At 37.0% G+C, this 17,153-nt stretch overlaps 2 protein-coding genes across 2 annotated transcripts in view; both read left to right on the top strand.

Moving 5' to 3' along the window:
• LOC102578826 (nudix hydrolase 3) overlaps positions 1-9,465 on the top strand; it is a 21,690-nt gene extending 12,225 nt beyond the window's left edge. Inside the window, exons 12-21 of the mRNA XM_006359896.2 lie at positions 140-205; positions 1,290-1,367; positions 1,455-1,550; positions 3,214-3,320; positions 3,435-3,603; positions 3,782-3,865; positions 6,511-6,605; positions 6,698-6,788; positions 6,866-7,012; positions 8,962-9,465. Coding sequence (XP_006359958.1) covers positions 140-205; positions 1,290-1,367; positions 1,455-1,550; positions 3,214-3,320; positions 3,435-3,603; positions 3,782-3,865; positions 6,511-6,605; positions 6,698-6,788; positions 6,866-7,012; positions 8,962-9,024 — 996 coding nt within the window. The 3' untranslated portion in view covers positions 9,025-9,465. The remainder of the gene's footprint in view (positions 1-139; positions 206-1,289; positions 1,368-1,454; positions 1,551-3,213; positions 3,321-3,434; positions 3,604-3,781; positions 3,866-6,510; positions 6,606-6,697; positions 6,789-6,865; positions 7,013-8,961) is intronic.
• A 495-nt stretch (positions 9,466-9,960) lies between these two features.
• LOC102578485 (F-box protein SKIP31-like) lies at positions 9,961-16,309 on the top strand. Its single transcript, XM_006359895.2, has 9 exons — positions 9,961-10,224; positions 11,022-11,510; positions 11,699-11,772; positions 12,728-12,803; positions 14,415-14,525; positions 14,828-15,002; positions 15,109-15,227; positions 15,954-16,014; positions 16,089-16,309. Exons 1-9 carry the CDS (start codon positions 10,150-10,152, stop codon positions 16,157-16,159), a joined length of 1,251 nt encoding a protein of 416 aa, XP_006359957.2. The 5' UTR covers positions 9,961-10,149; the 3' UTR covers positions 16,160-16,309.
• The last annotated feature ends 844 nt before the right edge of the window (positions 16,310-17,153 follow it).

The following is a 17,153-nucleotide window of genomic DNA, read 5'->3' as shown; positions in this document are numbered from 1 at the left end:
GCCGGGGGGGGGGGGGGGAATGCCTTGATGAGTTTCGGCTTGTTATGTAAGCCGTATGTGGCCCTTTCATGTGCTTTCATTCTAGGTTTGACAGTCATTCTTAGAGCTGACATGTTCTTTTGCTTTCTAACTTATGAAGGACTCCAAGTTGGATGTCACTATTGGCCCGTATGAAACTTATGAAGATGCACTTTTTGGATACAAGGTATCAACAAATTTTGAAACTCAACCCTTGCTTACAATTTCTACTGTGATTCTAATTTTCTGCCTTGATCCGGAATGCTCAAGCTAACTATTTGGTGTAGTACCACATTGGCTTACCTGTTTGATAATGAGGGTCAAACATCATGCAGTATCATTCACAGATTTCTATTTCTGATTATTAAAATTACAGTTCTCAAATAGCACCTCAACTTGATCAGAATGTACGTTTTAAACACCTTCACTCCATGTGTTTCTCACTTGTCCTGACATGAATAACATAAACACGTCAGATAAATCACTTCATAGCATCACCATGTTTATTATTCTCTAGCTCTTTTTTTCTGAGATAAAATCTACCAAGAACCCTCCATTAAGAATAAAAGAAAGGAAAAAGATTGAAGTAATTAAGGGTGTGTTTGGTATGATAGAAAAATACATTGCTCCATTTTTTTTGAAAAATAAGTAGTAGTTCAGCTGGTTTTCGAATGCTGGCCAAGATTGAGATATTAAAATCATTATCAAAAAACTGATCTCATATTCTTGATTTGTTCGGTTGATTAGTGAACTGGAAACATATATAAATGAAAGGTGCATTATTCCACTTAATATCGTCTCTAGTCGCAGATACAGTACTTAATATATATAAATTTGATGATCACTGCTTGCTACATGCATTTTCCTCTGTGGGAGTCGCATATACTATACTTTGCCTTTGACTTAGTTTTCTTTCGGGAAGCTCACTCTATTTAGAATCTTGTGGAACTCGACATTGTGTAGCCATTCTACAGTTGATGTATCCTAGACAGTATCCATGTAGCAGCTCATTTGCCAGAGTTTTCGAAATGACCGAGTTAGCGAAATTTGGCATGGCCCAACCTTCTGGATCTGTTTGATTGATTAGCTCATTACATAAAGTAGCTTGTAACTGATGGATCCTTTTCGTAATGTCCAGCACGATCCTAGTGCTTGGCTCCTTTTGATATTAATGAAAATCTTTTGCTTGCTGACAATAAATTGTTATTGGAAATGTGGACCTTGTACATTTTTCTTATGATACATGTAGCTAATGTTATCTTATCTGCTAGGCAACATTTGAGGCATTTATAGGAGTCCGTGATGACGAAGCAACAGCTCAACTCAAATTGTTTGGTGATCAGCTGCAGGTGCCTATAGACCTCCCATGCTAGATCAGCTTTGGCTCCATAATTTCTTTATTTCTTCTGTTCCTTGCTGAAAATAAGCTATTCTAGGTTTTGGAGAAGAATCTTCCTCTGGACGATATTTACAAGTCAGAAAATGTTACAGCTGCCCCCATCCGGGTTATTCAGCTTCTTTACAATGCAGGGGTGAGTCTCTATTATTACATTTTCTTTTAAATCTTTTTTTTCTCCTTATGCAACTCATCTAAAAGCACATGTTTTCTTATCTTTATCTCACAAGAACTGCATTTTTAGGAAGAAAATATCAGATAAAAGTCTTACATATGTACTGTGAGTTTGTGTCTGTGATTGTGTACTCCAAGGCTTCACAAAGTAAGATATTTTTCCAAGATTATGGGATTACCTTCTTCTGAGTAAATCTTGTGACCTCTGCTCTTTTGCTGGATGAGGTGGAACAATATTGCACACTGTTAGGACTGAAGAAAGGGAGAAAAGCACTGAAGACTTAGGGATGGAAAGGAGGGAGGGATAAATTTTATCTTATTTTGTTTTATTTTTGTTGTATCTAATATCAAGCTTTTCCCATATAAAAGTGGGTAGAAATGGAGGGGAAGGATACCTTTACTGATTGTTAGAGTGGGCTAAAATCCCACAATTGTTTGGGGAATGGACTGGTGGTCTGCTTATATGGACTTGGGCAATCCTCCCCTCATGAGCTAGCTTTTGAGGTTGAGTTTGGTTCAGTTGTCATATCTTTACATGGTATCAGTGCCAGGTTTATCCTCGTTTGGGCTCCCGGTCCATGTCTGGACTTTCCAAAGGCGAATGGCACTGATCTATTTAACTCCACTTAAAAAAGAAATAGGCTGAAAATTGTTCTCCTCGATTTCTTCTATAGTTGGATTTCTTTCCTTGAAATTTAGAGTCAAGATTGTTTCTTTTACTAAAATGTCTGTAAACCAGGTGCTGAAATGGGAACAATGTAACATATACTTGGATCAGGAACTTCCAAGCTAACCCAATGTATAACATATATTTTGTTTGACAAGTTGCAAATTGTTGTTTTGACTGCACATGAAGTGAGTGTTAGCCTTATACGGACTGATGCTCATTTTTTTTAAAAAAAAGCATTGTTCTCGGTTCTTAGTTCTTACCAACAATTCAGCACAGCCAGTTCCTGCTTGGCACCTTATTCCTTTCTTTGTGAAAATCACACTATACCAAAGTAGGAACAAAGACCAATATATAGGCCACTTCAGGTTACAACAACAACAACATGCCCAGTGTAGTCCCACAAAGTGGGGTCTCTGGAGAGGGTAGAGTGTACACAGATTTTATCCCTTCTTTAGAGGTAGAGAGGCTTTATCCAATAGACCCTTGGCTCAAGGAAAAACAGTCCAGAAAAAAGAAGTATTGGGAGTACAAAAAACATCAGATAATAACAGAAACTACAGATAGTAACAGAACAGAAACTACAATACGATAATCGAGGTACCAGGAAAATAGATCATTTCAGGTTACAACAACAACATACCCAGTATAGTCCCACAAAGTGGGTCTGGGAGGGTAGAGTGTACGCAGACCTTACCTCTACCTCATATGTAGAGAGGTTGTTTATGATAGACCCTCGGCTCAAGAAAAAATAGTCCAAAGCAATCCAAAAAAGAATAAACGAGGTGAAAGCATCACAAAGCAGGTAGAGAGGTTGTTTATGATAGACCCTCGGCTCAAGAAAAAATAGTCCAAAGCAATCCAAAAAAGAATAAACGAGGTGAAAGCATCACAAAGCATACTGAACAGTAACTACAAGCAAATATTACAATAATCCAAGTACTCCTTTCTTTGGCAGGATGTGAAGGGCCCTCAAACAGTCGCATTTAATCTTCCTAATGATGAAAGAATAGTAAAAGATCGAGGAACATCCATGGTCATGCTTAAGAATGTTTCAGAAGCAAAGTACGAACTCATTTTCCTCCCCTTCCTGTGATTTGCTAAGTCACTTATCAAACAAACAGTTTTAGGTACCTGTGACATGCTTATATAATGTACTTCCTCTGGTTCTTTGATCAGGTTCAAGCTTATCCTTAAGCCTATAGCTAATGTGTGTATTATGGAAGAACAACGAGAGCTTGTGGACTTTGACTCTTTCTTTACTCACACAATTTGTCACGAATGCTGCCATGGAATCGGGCCTCACACAATCACACTTCCGAATGGGCAGAAGTCGACAGTCAGATTAGTCAGTTTTAACTGTGCTTTATTTCTCCAAATTTATGTCCTTATTCATCTAATTGTTGTTTAAAGAATCAGATTCCATCTCATTGCTTCTAGACAGATTTTTTTTTCCTTCAAATATTGTCTTTTCATCTGTTCTCATATCATTTTGACATAAGATTCTCCTGTACCTTATTATATAGGAGCTGCAAGAACTTCATTCATCACTAGAAGAAGCTAAGGCAGATATTGTTGGGCTTTGGGCGCTTAGGTTTCTAATGGATAAGGTAAGAAACTAAATGACGGCTGATTAAGAACAGTTCACTCTTGCATATGGAGTTACAATTTTGCTTCGGGACTAGCTGATTTACATTGCTTTTCTTAGTTTTTATATCTGTTTTTGTGTTTCAATGAGGAAAATTTACTTTAGGCTTTGTTTCTTGGGGAGAGAAATAGAATATCGTGGTTTACCTCTTTAAAAATGTAACCTTAACCAGTTGGGCTTTTTGTTCAAATTATGTTTTCTTGGAGTCCTAAATAGAAGATGGATCTGATCGGCATACCGGATTTTGTGTGGCAACAAAAGTTTTACAACAGGTTGAAGCTAATCTGCATATAAGATATCAGTAATATACTTAATGGTTGTTTTAAAATCTGTCAGGGAAATCAAGTTGTATGATTATCTAGTTACTTAAAGAAATATGTGTAGCTTATGTTTTAGAAGGTCTCCATATGGATTGCATCTTTATGAGAGAGACTTTTGCCTCTGTTTACGCAGCACATGGACCCTCCAACAAAGCCTAGTTTGTCCAATCCTTATTGAAACCAAGTAATTGATCTTTTTTTTTTAAGCTGGTAAGTTTGTATAAATCAGCATTTAAGGAAATGCTGGCTACCTCAAAAGAACTCCGTATCAGATCTATAATCTGCTCAGAATCCTCTATACATTACTGTTTACACCAAAAAAGTAGAGATACAATACAATTTCAGTTAACTTTGTGAATGGAATTGGACCTATCTTCAACCATTTCTCTCCCTCCATACTGACCACCATATACATGAAGGAATCAGTCTCCACCATCTCTTCTGGCTCTTACTCCCCCCCTTATTATCCAGCAGCTAAGAAGGTCTGATGTATGCTCAGGCATGGTCCAGCTATTGCCTGTGATGTTGAGAAACTAATTCCACAGCTGAGCAGCATACTTGCAGTGCAAAAAAAGGTGCTTGTTTGTCTCCTCAGTCACCATACACAGAAAACACCTAGAAACGAGTTGTCTCTTCTCTTCCTCTGTAGCACTTCTTGCGTTAGGCAAGCACTTTTTATAACCAACCAAGTGAAGCACTTTACTTTGGTAGGAATGTTTCTTTTCCGAAAGTAGTTCCACTTGAACTGATCATTCTCATTAGTCACCTGAAGGCCTCTTTACAGACAATATCCCATTTCTATTGTGTTTCCAAAGAGCTCTATTAGCCTCTGTATTAGTGATAAAAACTTGCCCTACTTTCCCCAGTATAAGGGCTACACTCTCTATCTCTCAATCATTTAGAAGCCCCCTAAAAGGGATATCCTACCCCTGTGTGGACCAGCACTCCTAGACTGTCACCTCAGGAATTAGACAAATAAGAAATAGGTCAGGGAATGCCTCCTTTAGAGGAGTTTGTTCATTCCACCTATCTCTCCAAAATTTTATCCTTGCACCATTGCCAACCTTGAGGCAGATTTGTCTTCCATTGATTACCATAAGTTCCTAATAATTCTTCACACTCCCGCTCCACAGGTATCAATTACCATTTCTGTGCACCAGGGGCTAGCTTTACCATACTGTCACAATGACTTCCTTCCACAGTGCCCTGTCCTCAGTGGTGTACTGTGTGCTTGAGAATTTATTAATGAGGTCTTCAATTCTACCTGCTAGATTCTCCCAACCTTCATTAAATTTAGTCTCTGGTTCTATGATGACTGTTCTGCTGAGCCCTTCAACTGTAATAATGAGATAACCATATTTATTGAACTTTTGGGTGCAATAAGTATAGGTGGTGATGTCCTTGCATCTCCATGACTTGAAACTCTTTCCCCTATTTGCTGAAGCTTCATGGAGCCTCTTACATAGCCATAACAGAGCACCTCTGCTGAGGATCAGTCTTTCTCATAGAGAGTTTCGAACTCTCCACCCAATCAAACCATACCCCCATCGCTGTAGAAGAGGCAGTTATGTCATAAGACTTCCCCCCATTCTGAAGAAAATGCTATTTTCCATCTCAGACCAGAAAGAAAGAAACGAGGTAAAAAGGAAGAAAAATGATGGATCTCCAATGGTGTAAGACCCCTGTAGTAGATTCAAAAGCCCGAAAGGGACTTCAAACTTTCAACCTTGGGACTCGTGCCTGAGAGCATCCTTTTTCATTATGGCAGATTTATTAACATTGTGACAGTCCCTAACAAGTAAGAGATCTGTTATGCATGTACATACTAAGAAAATCACGTTTTTCTCTCGGATGAGCTTCTAATGGTTCGTAAAAGTTTTTAGCCTCGTCACTTTTTTTGGGCTCCTTTCCTGCCCTAACTTATTCTTTTGGTAAATTTACAATGCTGAGTTTTGAAAGTATCTTGTTGCCTTTTCTAGTCTTCGCAAGGAGATGGGGATCATCAGAAACTGGAAGATTGTATTCAACCGAACAATAATTAGTGTATGAACCTGTTAGAATATCACTTCTTAGAGGATTTTTTAATGTTCTATTTAGCTATCTTATTGCCTTTCCATGTACAAACTTGTGGCAATTATATGTGATTTGGCTGGCTGAAGGTTACTAGTAGAAGTTCACAAGATCTTTCAATTTGAGAATGAATACCACTATACCAGTGTTACATTCCTTGTGTCCCTTGTGATAATCAAAATCAAAAGACAATGATCTTTGTTCTTATATGGCTCAGGATTTGCTTCCAAAGAGCCTGGCCAAGTCAATGTATGTCTCTTTTCTTGCTGGATGTTTCCGCTCAGTACGCTTTGGATTAGAGGAAACTCATGGGTAGGCATTGTTGTCAATTTGTTATCCTCATTAGTCTTTAACCTTCCACATTGTCTGCTCTCAGTAGCCTTTAATTTTTCAAACACAATCAGGAAAGGACAGGCATTGCAGTTTAATTATCTTTTCGAGAAAGGCGCATTTATTTTGCATCCCGATGAAACATTTGGTGTTGATTTTGAAAAGGTACGAGATCATGAGAATCGCTATTTCATAGTTCACTTGATTCTTTCAATGAAGTCACTGTTTGCTTCTATTCAAAGGTTGAAGATAGTGTTGCGAGCTTAAGCAGAGAAATTCTGACAATACAAGCAAGAGGCGACAAAGAAGCTGCTAAAACACTTCTTCAGAAATATGGTGTGATGACACCACCACTGAAACGCGCACTGGAAAAGCTGGAGACTGTTCAGGTATAATCCCTCTTTGTTATCACCAATAGCTGTTCTAGTAATTGAATGCCGAGGCCCGAGTGCAATTGGCCTAAAATTACTTTTGTCTAATTTCTGACATTTAAGTTTCGGGTGCCTTTATACTATCTATTTCAATATTTTAATAATGTGGTGTTTTTTTTATAATGGTAACATAAGTAGTGTGGTGTTAAAGAATGGAGATTTGACCTAGATGGGCATTTGCCAATGAAAAATCATGATCTGTGTATTAAGCATATAATCGTACCCATTGAAAGGTAAATAGCCCGACCTTATCATTGAGTGTCTTCCGTGTTCTCAAGCAGCTAAACTCCAAGGATTAGTTTTAGATGGAGTATTGCTACTATTTGCAACGTAACATATCATCATAAGAGGCCGTAAACTGAGGCGGCACAATGCAATTTGTGATCTTAAATCAACCTTTATAAGAGACCTTGAACAAACTTAATAAAATTCATGTATTAATGAGAGGAAGGACTTGCTTTGTGATCTACAGATCAATCAAATGGGACAACGAGAAATAGCTGAGGAAACTGAGTTGCATTTAGGGTGTGTTCGATATGGAGGAAAACATTTTCTGGAAAATGCTTTTTGATTTTTCCATGTTCGGTTGGTCAAAATATTTGGAAAATATTTTCTCTAGGAAAATAAGTTTCTTAAAAATGAGGAAAATGACTTCCTAAATGAAAGTAGGGAAAACAAGTTCTACAAGTGATAATCCACATTAATTGTGTCCTCCCGACCCTCCAACACACCTCATCTTCACCCCCACCCTCACCCCCATAATCCCCATCCCCACCACGTAGTATGTCTTGATTATATACAAATGCCCTCAGAGCTCCCCCAGATAAATTTCCTGCTCTTCCTGTCTACTTCTTTAATCACACTTTGAGGCAGAATATACACAGCCTGCCAAAAGTTGTGAATAGAGAAGAGCGCAGCACTAATAATTTGTAATCTTCCAATATAAGAAAGATGTCTAGAGTAACCATTGTTAATCCTGCCTGTAATTTTGTCTACCAGCATATGACACTCCACCTTATTCTACTAGTTGGAGGATACAGTAAGTCCTGGATATCTATTAGGCAAAGAGCCTAAAGAGATACCTGTACTGCTCAGTATCCTTGGGTTACCTCATTAATACCTGCTAGGAAGAAACTTGACTTGTCCAGATTAGCCACAAGTCCAGAACCATCACTTAAGTGATTAGTTACCTCCATGATTCTGTAACTGTTGATAGAAGATAGATTCTCTTTACAAAATAGCATCAAATCATCAGCAATAATTAGGTGTGTATGCCTAGTAGTTTTGCACATTGGATGGAACTGGAAATCTGGCAGATCACCTCATTTTCCTGAGGGCTCTAATCAAGTACTCCATTTACTAGCACAAAGGGCAGAGGAGACATAGGGTCCCTTGCTAAATGCCTCTCTTCCCCTCAAAATAGTCTTGCCCCTCTCCATTCACTTTAACAGTGAACTTAGTAGAAGTAATTAGAAACCTTTTGTTAACATTTATGCAAATTGTGTTTGTGTTTTTTGTGTGTGTCATAGTAATTTGAGGCTTAAAGCAAGGGCTCCAATGCCCTTGCCTTATAGACGGCCCTGGATAGAGTAAATATTGTGATAGAATATATAAAGAGTAGCTGTTTTCTACTTGCGTCAACAAATTTCCTGTTCTGTGATTTGGTGCCTCAATGCAATGCCAAAATCTTGGTTCAAGCCTTTAACATGTATAGTTTGCATGATAATAGGGAATCAACTGAACAGTCTTAAGATCTTTTTTTTACCTTATAAAAAAAAAATATTGTTCCTAGACTGACTATTGATTGTGATTCAATTTTGTATGATCTGATTATTCTATTTGAACTTATGTACTTCTCATTGGAAATTTTTGAAGGTTCTGTTTCATTAGTTCCTCTTAATTTTCAGGTTCCGGTGGATATAGTTCCTGATTTTTCCATTGCTAACCAAATTTTACGCGATATCAATTGAAGACACTCGTGTTCCACCACACCTTCCTTTTATCATGGAAGAGTCGCTAAAGGACACACCCCTTCCTTCCTGTTGGCCCTCACAGCAAATGTAATTTTCAAGGAAAAGATCAGTTCTGTGATAGATGGTGACTCCTCAGCCTGCTTCTGTCTATGTTGTTTCCATGTCTAATGCACACTCCAAAACTAGTACTGTGTGAATTCATTTGCAATGTTTTATTTCCAAAATATTGGACGTCATATTCTTCTCTCATCGTACTGTGTAGACAACGACACACCCCTCTTTCCTGTTGGTCCTAACATCAAAATAATCTTCGATGACTTCATACTTGTATCGTATTCATGAGTAACGATGAATAGTGACTCCTTGAATGAATGTTGTTGTTTCCATGTCTGATGCAATCTTGAAATTCCAGTGAATGCAGAATTGATTTATCATCAATTTGTTTACAATGTTTATGGCCTTAGACCAAGCTCAGACATAAGGTGTTTTCTTGTTTTAAGTAATGCATGAGATTTTATTATTATCAATAATCAAAATCAAAATACTTATAATAAATGTTTATTCTTTTGTTTAACCTATTCAAATTTCTGAAGCTATTGCTTTTTTATCAAATAGCAAGTTCAAGGCAATTATTAACTCCTTTTTTTTTTCTTTACATATTTTCGCTCCCCAATAAATAATTACAGCCGTAAGCTAATATACACAAATTATATATTTATTTATGATTTACTTATTATTTTAGTGGATGACTATATAATATGAATTTTTTTTATAGTAAAATACGGGGCAGAGCCATATCATGTATTTTATCTATTGGAAAATTCATGAAAATTAAAAACAAAATTAATTAATTAATTGAAAAAAATTAATTCCTGCCTAATGGCTGCAATTTACGCACTAAACGAATCGTTCTTTACCGATCCAACATATTCGGATCCTACCCGACCCGATATCTTCTCTCGCTAAGCAAATTTCCAAAATCTTTTTTTTTCCAATCCATGAAACCTCGATTCAATCTACGGCGTATATTGGCCGACGTTATACGGTCACCGGCGTTCATTCTCCGGTCATATAAGCATATTGATATCTGTGTATGGACTAGGTTGAGTTAAAGCTTAAATCATGGCAATCTTCGACGATGAAGATGAACCACTTGTTCAATTTCTTGAATCGGAGATCTTCACTCTCTCCGATCAGGTATATTATCGGAATCTCTACATTCTGATTCTACCATTAGTTATAAGAATTGTTTTTTGGATAATTAATTGTAGAAATAGAATTTTCCGGATCGGTATGAGCTTCCTTATATTGTTTCTCTATGATAGGGTTCTTGAGCTAAGAAGAAGAACGGAAATTAATTGGGTACTTGAGAGAAATTAGTGGATCTGGTTAATTTCCTTATTTTAATTACCAAGAGAAAAGGGAAGAAAGAAAGACTTGATTGTTCAGCTGAAATTAAGTTTCTTAAGAGGAAAATATGATGGAATAGAAGATATAGGGCTGAGCCTGGATTATTTCCCCTTTGTTGTTTTCATCTATAATTACAAAAGAGAGATAAAGATGAGTATGAAATTGGTACATATTAAACGTGAGGAAGATCCTATTCATTTGTTAATTTCCAGCTGCTAGTAAAACACATCAGGAAAATTATGATCTTTTTACGGTTTTTGTGTTTTACTGAATTGGTTTCAAGATATTCTCTTTCTCTTTGTTGTTTTGACAGCCATGAATTGAGGAAAATGGTTATTTTCTGTGGGGAAAATTTGGTAAAAGGGTGACCGATCATGTGCTACGAGAGTACTAGGTGCATCTGCACCGTGCATGGGCAGACGTGTTTTTTCTGGGGGAAATATCTGTCACTTCTTGTGTTCTTCTCGTGGGGGGAGTTGGAGGATATTTCATTTCATTCATTTCGTATTTATGTGTGCATCTGATCTTTTGGTACAAGCTATATGCACTTAATTAGAACTTGATAATCAATTCTTCTGTTTCAGGATGAAGAGATCGTAGAGGATATCATGGACGAAGGTGATGTAAAGAGGAAAGGTAAGCGCCTTAAAGTTGAAGATGGTAACGATGGATTTGAAGGAGAGGAGGAGCGAGTAACAAAGAAAATGAGAGTTCTGGAGGATGAGGATGAGTCTGAGTATGAGGATGAGATTGAGGGAAAGGAGAAGAGGGAACAAGATGAGGAGGAGGAGGAAGAGAAGAGGGAAGCAAAGGTAATGAAAATTGAGGAGGAGGAGGAAGACGAGGAGGAAAAGGTGAAGGCATTACTATCATCTCCATCTTTGTCAGCACCAGCTGAAGTTGAATGTGCATCCTCACCTCCAAGGATGAGTCAGAGTGTCATGGATAATAATAACAGTGTTGCTTATATAAGCGACAACATGAGGCAGGTCCCAAGTAGAATAGAGACGGGGATTCTCAGCAAAGTCCCTCCAGAATTGCTCCGTCACATCCTCAAGTTCCTCTCACCAGAGGTATCACGTTATTTTTTCTGTTAATTATTTTTTAGCTTTTCTATACTGCTTGTCAAAATATTTGCATTTGCAAACAAGGAGAACAGATAGGGAGTGGAGGGCTAGATCCATTTGTGGTTTTGATGTGCATTTCTTTTCTGATTTTCTGTTGTCTAAACCTTTTGTCTGTTCTTTGGTAAATCTGTCAGGATCTTGTGGCATGTACAATGGTCTGCAAGTTTTTAAATTTTGCTGCTTCTGATGAATCCTTGTGGCGCTGGCTGTAAGTATTCTGCACCTTGTGTCTGTTCCCATTGTCTCCTCTTTTCCCATCTCCCTCTAAATGGATGCGTGCTTTGTTTTTGATAAGGTAAATAGTTTATTAATGATGGGAAAATACTATATAAAAGCTGTATACCAAAAACGAGAGAACCTACAACAAAAGTATGGTTCTCTACGAAAAAACACTAATCCTCCATACACATGGGTACCACATAGGTGCACCAAAAAAAAATTAGAAACAAGAGACTATTTCGCAACTTAACAAAATCACTGACACTCCTTCAAATGCTCTCATGTTTCTCTCTAATAGAACCCACATAGTGGCTAGTGGAGCAACATTCCAGACCCCCTGTTTTCTCTTCCTCCTCCTTAGAGCCCAACTAGGCAACACCTCCTTCACTGTACCTGACATCACCCATAGTATCCCAAACCATTTCAGGACAACAGACCACAACTGTGTAGCCACTTGGCAATGCAACAAAAGGTTATCTACATCTTCTCCCAAACATCTACACATGTAGTACCAACTAGACATGTTATTCTCCTCTTCCTCAAATTCTCTGTTGTCAGGATCACTTCCTTGGCTGTCAACCACACGAGGAGACATACCTTCCTTGGTGCCCTGGGAAGTGGGAGTTCATTTCCCAATGACTGGTGTGGAATTCCAATTCCTCTCTCACTGCGTGTTTTTAACATTTGAATCATTTGACATCCCCTGACAAATAAATATTGCTTTCATGGACCATGTCTACCTTTGTGTTAAAAGACCGCCAACTCTTTTCCCACTTCTGTAGACTTTCTTTCTACAACCGTGACTTTCACTAATAGAATAGTGAAATTAGAATAGGCTGAGAAAAGGGCTCCTTTTCATATATTTACTTATTCATTCTCGCCTATAAACATATTTCTAGAGCTCAAATTTTCATTCTGATGAATGGTAAATGTATTTCATTTAGGTATCGGATGCGATGGGGTCTGTTGCTCCCAACTAGAAAGCCACGCGACTGTGCTTGGAAGAAGCTTTACATCCAGGTATCCTTCTGTTCAAATGTTTGTTCCATTTGTCATTGGCTAAGCATTAAAACTGCACGAGTTAATTTCATGTTTAGTCACTAAAGTTTACTAATTATTAACATTAAAGTTACAAATTGTTTTTTGTTGCATTGAGTTAACTAAACTTTATCCCCTATAACAGTAAAGTAACAAAACTATCTTTTTTTGTCTCAAAGTAACTATATTTTACCTACTATAACTGTTAAGTCTCTAAACTTTTACCCACTATAACGACAAACTATGCTGCTCGGACTTTTCAAAAATGTTGTCGGGGCTCGGGTGTGTGTCAGAACTCAGATCCTCCAAAAATAGTGCATTATTGGAGGATTCGACATGGGTGCAGCAACATTTTTGGAGAGTCCAAGCAACATAGACGACAAAACTTCCCTACCAAGGTTAGTGACTCGATTATTATAGTGAGTAAAGCTTAGTTATTGTAATGTGACAAAAAATAGTTTGTTACTATACTACTATAGTAGATAAAGTTGAAGGATCATTTGAGAAATCACCACCTACATAAATTCTGGTTTACTTTTTTTGTTTTTTTTAAACTTATCTATAGTAAGCATATACTCATCCATTTAATCTATCAATTTGTGAGTAGTTCTAAGTTTGAGAGTAGAACTGAAAATTGAAAACAAACTTTCTTGGAGAGGGTTAATCGGTGACACATAATATAATAAGTTGTTAAAATTATGCTCTCTCAAACAATTTAAGTTCTTAGTTGAGATGGTCACACACTTCAACATGGTATTAGAGCTGGATCCATCCCTATTCTTGGTTTACGGAATATTGAGTTCCTAAGTTATATTTTTCATGCTCCAAATGTCTATTCCTGGAAGTACGATGGATGTTAAAATGTTCCACATTGATTGAGGGAATGTGCTATTGTCTCTTTATATAAACGTGGACAATCTTCACTTCATGAGCTAGCGTTGGGGTTAAATTAGATCCAAAATCCGTTTTATTTACATGATAACAGAGCAAGCAAGAGGTCCTATGTTCAAATTTCTGTGCCATTCCAAAAAGCTAAAATATATTCCACGTGTTTAACCCATGAAATAGTAATCAAGCCAAAATGTGAGGGGATATGTTGAGACGTAATATAACTAAGTTGATAAAACTGTGCTACTCGCTAAAGATTTAAGCTTTTAGATCAAATGATCACACGTTTCAAAACATTCCTAAATTGAATTGATCATTTTGTATACTTGAACGGGACAAGGTTAAAAGTTGGTCAATATTAGGCTTACTACTCTTTGACCAGCCATTTCTAGCTTAAGGAATGCAAAATTTGAAGCATAATGGATACAGATGGAAAATATTTCAAACTTTTGACCTGGAGAACACTTAGGTTTTGAAGGGACATGGTAAAAATATATAGGGGAAGTGCCAGGTGAACTGTCTTCTCATTTCTGTCAACGAGATACTTAAGTGATGCATTTGGAATGTTAATTTTGATTTCATTTTCTGTAGTGTGTATGTATTTTACCTAACACAGCAACATTAAAAATGTGCTTTATGATTTACTAATTTTATGTATCCTCAGATTTAATTTAATTTTGGTCGAATTGAATACTTCTACTGCAGCGTGATGCAGATGATATGATGGAGTTTGTCAGGAATACTCCTATGGAATTTAAGGAGTATTACATCCAAATGCAGGCAGCAAAAAGAAGCCAAGCTCCTCCTCCGTCTGAGGTAACTGAAGGTCTTCTCAAAGAACTTCATAGTACTGCATATGAATATAGACAATTCCAAATAAATTCATAATTTCACTTCTCTGATTTTTGGCTGTAAATTGTCCAGGAACCTTTCCTTTTTATTTCCTGAACAATGTTATTCCTTTTAGTTTTCTTTTTTACCGGGTGAAAACAAGAAATAAACAGCGAGAAAAATGATACTAACTAAAATAAACTGTTAAGACCCTTCATGTTTATTTCCCTTAGTTATGTGTCAAGATTTCTTATGAGTACTTACCTTTCTATGGCTTTAATGAACAGGTAAATGATGACCGAATAATTCTTGATAAGACAGTTGCTGATCAAGTCTCTACTTGGAAGAAAAGCAAAGGTCTGGGTGATAAAGTGGTGATTGATCATGTGTGCTCTGGGGAGACGTGCACTTACTATCAAATAGGAGATGTATATGTTTGTGAGAAAACTGGATATGTCCATGGTAAGAAATGGTTTGCTTCATTGCAACCTATTCATTAGATACGTACAATGAGAGTGATCTCAACCTACTGTTGCTTATGGGTTCTCTTTTTTGTGTGGTTGTGCAGTTTGTGATGACACATGTAGGGAAGCTGTATCTGATCCTATAAATGGTCTTCTGGTGTGTACCATTTCAGGCCACTGTTTTGATAGGATGTTGTCACCTTCCGAAATGGAACTAGATGGGGTAAGAAACAAGTCACTTGAGGATGCTATTTTTGAAAGAAACGAAATTTATGAGAGAAGGAAAATTCATGTTCCATAGCTGAAAGAGTTTGTTGGTTGTTCTAATGCAACTTGGAAGTTGGAACTACAGCAAAAGTAAAAGATAAACTTCAAAGGCTATGGTTTTCTGTTGTTTTGACACCTTTTGCATTGGTAAAATGTTCCCTGAATTTCCTGTCAAATCAGTAGTTGAAACTTGAAAGCACTGAAGCTTACTTGTTTGGTAATTGTGCTGGGTAAGCACACTATTAAAATACGGAAATTTGCTTATCTATTTACTGAAAATTTAAGAGCTGTTGCACTGATATGTTAACACTACTAGAATACAGCAGTTGTGAAAGATGGAACGAAAAGCAAGTCAACTGTCTCCTTGACTGTCTAAATTGCTCTCGATCTTCTTTTGTGATGTTTTAGGCTATATGTGAAGCTTGTTCATGCTTGATTTTGATTTGTGAGAATGTATGATGCATCTTGCAGCAGATTTTGGTTACTGTATCTTCTATTTGCACCTAGTGCCTGTATAATGCGTCCGTTGTAAGTATATCCTTGAATTGATAGTAGCATCTCCTATCTGTGATAATGAGCTTGCTACCAAGTGATAATACAGCTATAGATGTTAAAACTTGAATGTTTTGCATATTTAATGTATAATGTAGCATAGTTTTAGCTAATTTTAAGTTTATAACAGGAGCAGCAACAAGTTGGCACTACAGATGAAGCAGAGCCATTCATGGGATCGGGTCGTTTTGGTATATACCTTTTTATCAGTTTTGCTTTGTACCTTCTTGATAGCTCCTCTCCTGATATCTTTTTTCTGTTTCAGCTCGAGCTTATTTACTGGGATATAACTGTGACGATGAGAAAGAACTAGAAGATGCTTTGCGCTTTTGCTGATCCCCCACCGCTGATGGGTATAGTTAAGAAAAAACCTTTGGTTTCCAATAATGACATTCTAGCAGTCTTGTTTCAATCTTGTACTGTAATTGTAGATCTCTCTAAATTTATATTACAAAGTTTGTTTTTTCACTTAATATTTCTCTTGCATATGTGTTGTTATCTTTCTTTGGGTGCACATGATGGAGATATTCTCAAAACTACACTGGGTAGGAAAAAAACCATGTTTTGGGGGAGCTTGGATTGATCCTGGAGGGGAATAGAAACAAATAGGACTTAATGCATGGTAGGTACATTTGTTTTTGCTTTCTTTTATGCATATACAACTCTCTGAAAATGCCTGCGTGGAGTATTAGAGCGGACGGTTGAGATCATTGTCATGAGAAAGGGACAAGCAACATGGGGTTGTGGTGCAGTGGTGAAACTGTTTTATTCTTAAGCAGAGGTCTTGGGTTTACCTCTTGGGTTTGAGCCTTGAGTATGGAGAAAATTCTATTGGGAGCGTCACCTCCGAATGGGTTCTGCAATGCGCGATTTAAATTTAGTCGGGCTCCAAATATCGGGTGGAAAACAAAAAAAAAGTGATTGTTTGAGAAAATATAGGTAGAGTTTTTGATAGGTCATTGTTAGCGATCCATCATTTTTCCCTTTAAGTTGTTCAAGTCCAATTGAAGTGAGCAAGAGGTAGAAATGACACCAAGTAGCCACTTTTAGCACCCATATTTAGAACATACAAAAATTATTTAAAATTTGAGCAATGTTGAGATATAGGAAATGAAGAAATATCTACAAAAAGAAAAATCCAAATGTTGAGATAAACAAAAATGGTTATTTGAGTAATGACCCACCTTATCCATTGTTTATATTGAAGTTTGACTCCCTAAAGGCACGTGCATCTCAGAACCAAGTATACTAATTTCTCTTATAATGGATGACATTGACATTTTTTTCTAAAAGAAATGATTTTTTAATTCTTTATAAAAGAAAATCGAGT

The sequence above is a fragment of the Solanum tuberosum genome, unplaced genomic scaffold, assembly GCF_000226075.1.
Source record: "Solanum tuberosum cultivar DM 1-3 516 R44 unplaced genomic scaffold, SolTub_3.0 scf00303, whole genome shotgun sequence".
Taxonomy (NCBI): domain Eukaryota; kingdom Viridiplantae; phylum Streptophyta; class Magnoliopsida; order Solanales; family Solanaceae; genus Solanum; species Solanum tuberosum.
Note: the sequence above shows the minus strand (reverse complement) of the source record. Positions and strands in the feature narration are given on the sequence as shown.

Coding starts and splice junctions, on each gene's coding strand:
- LOC102578485 (XM_006359895.2), top strand. CDS start 10,150: ATGGCAATCTTCGACGATGAAGATGAACCACTTGTTCAATTTCTTGAA. Junction 10,225..11,021: donor TCTTCACTCTCTCCGATCAG/GTATATTATCGG, acceptor CTTCTGTTTCAG/GATGAAGAGATCGTAGAGGA. Junction 11,511..11,698: donor TCAAGTTCCTCTCACCAGAG/GTATCACGTTAT, acceptor TAAATCTGTCAG/GATCTTGTGGCATGTACAAT.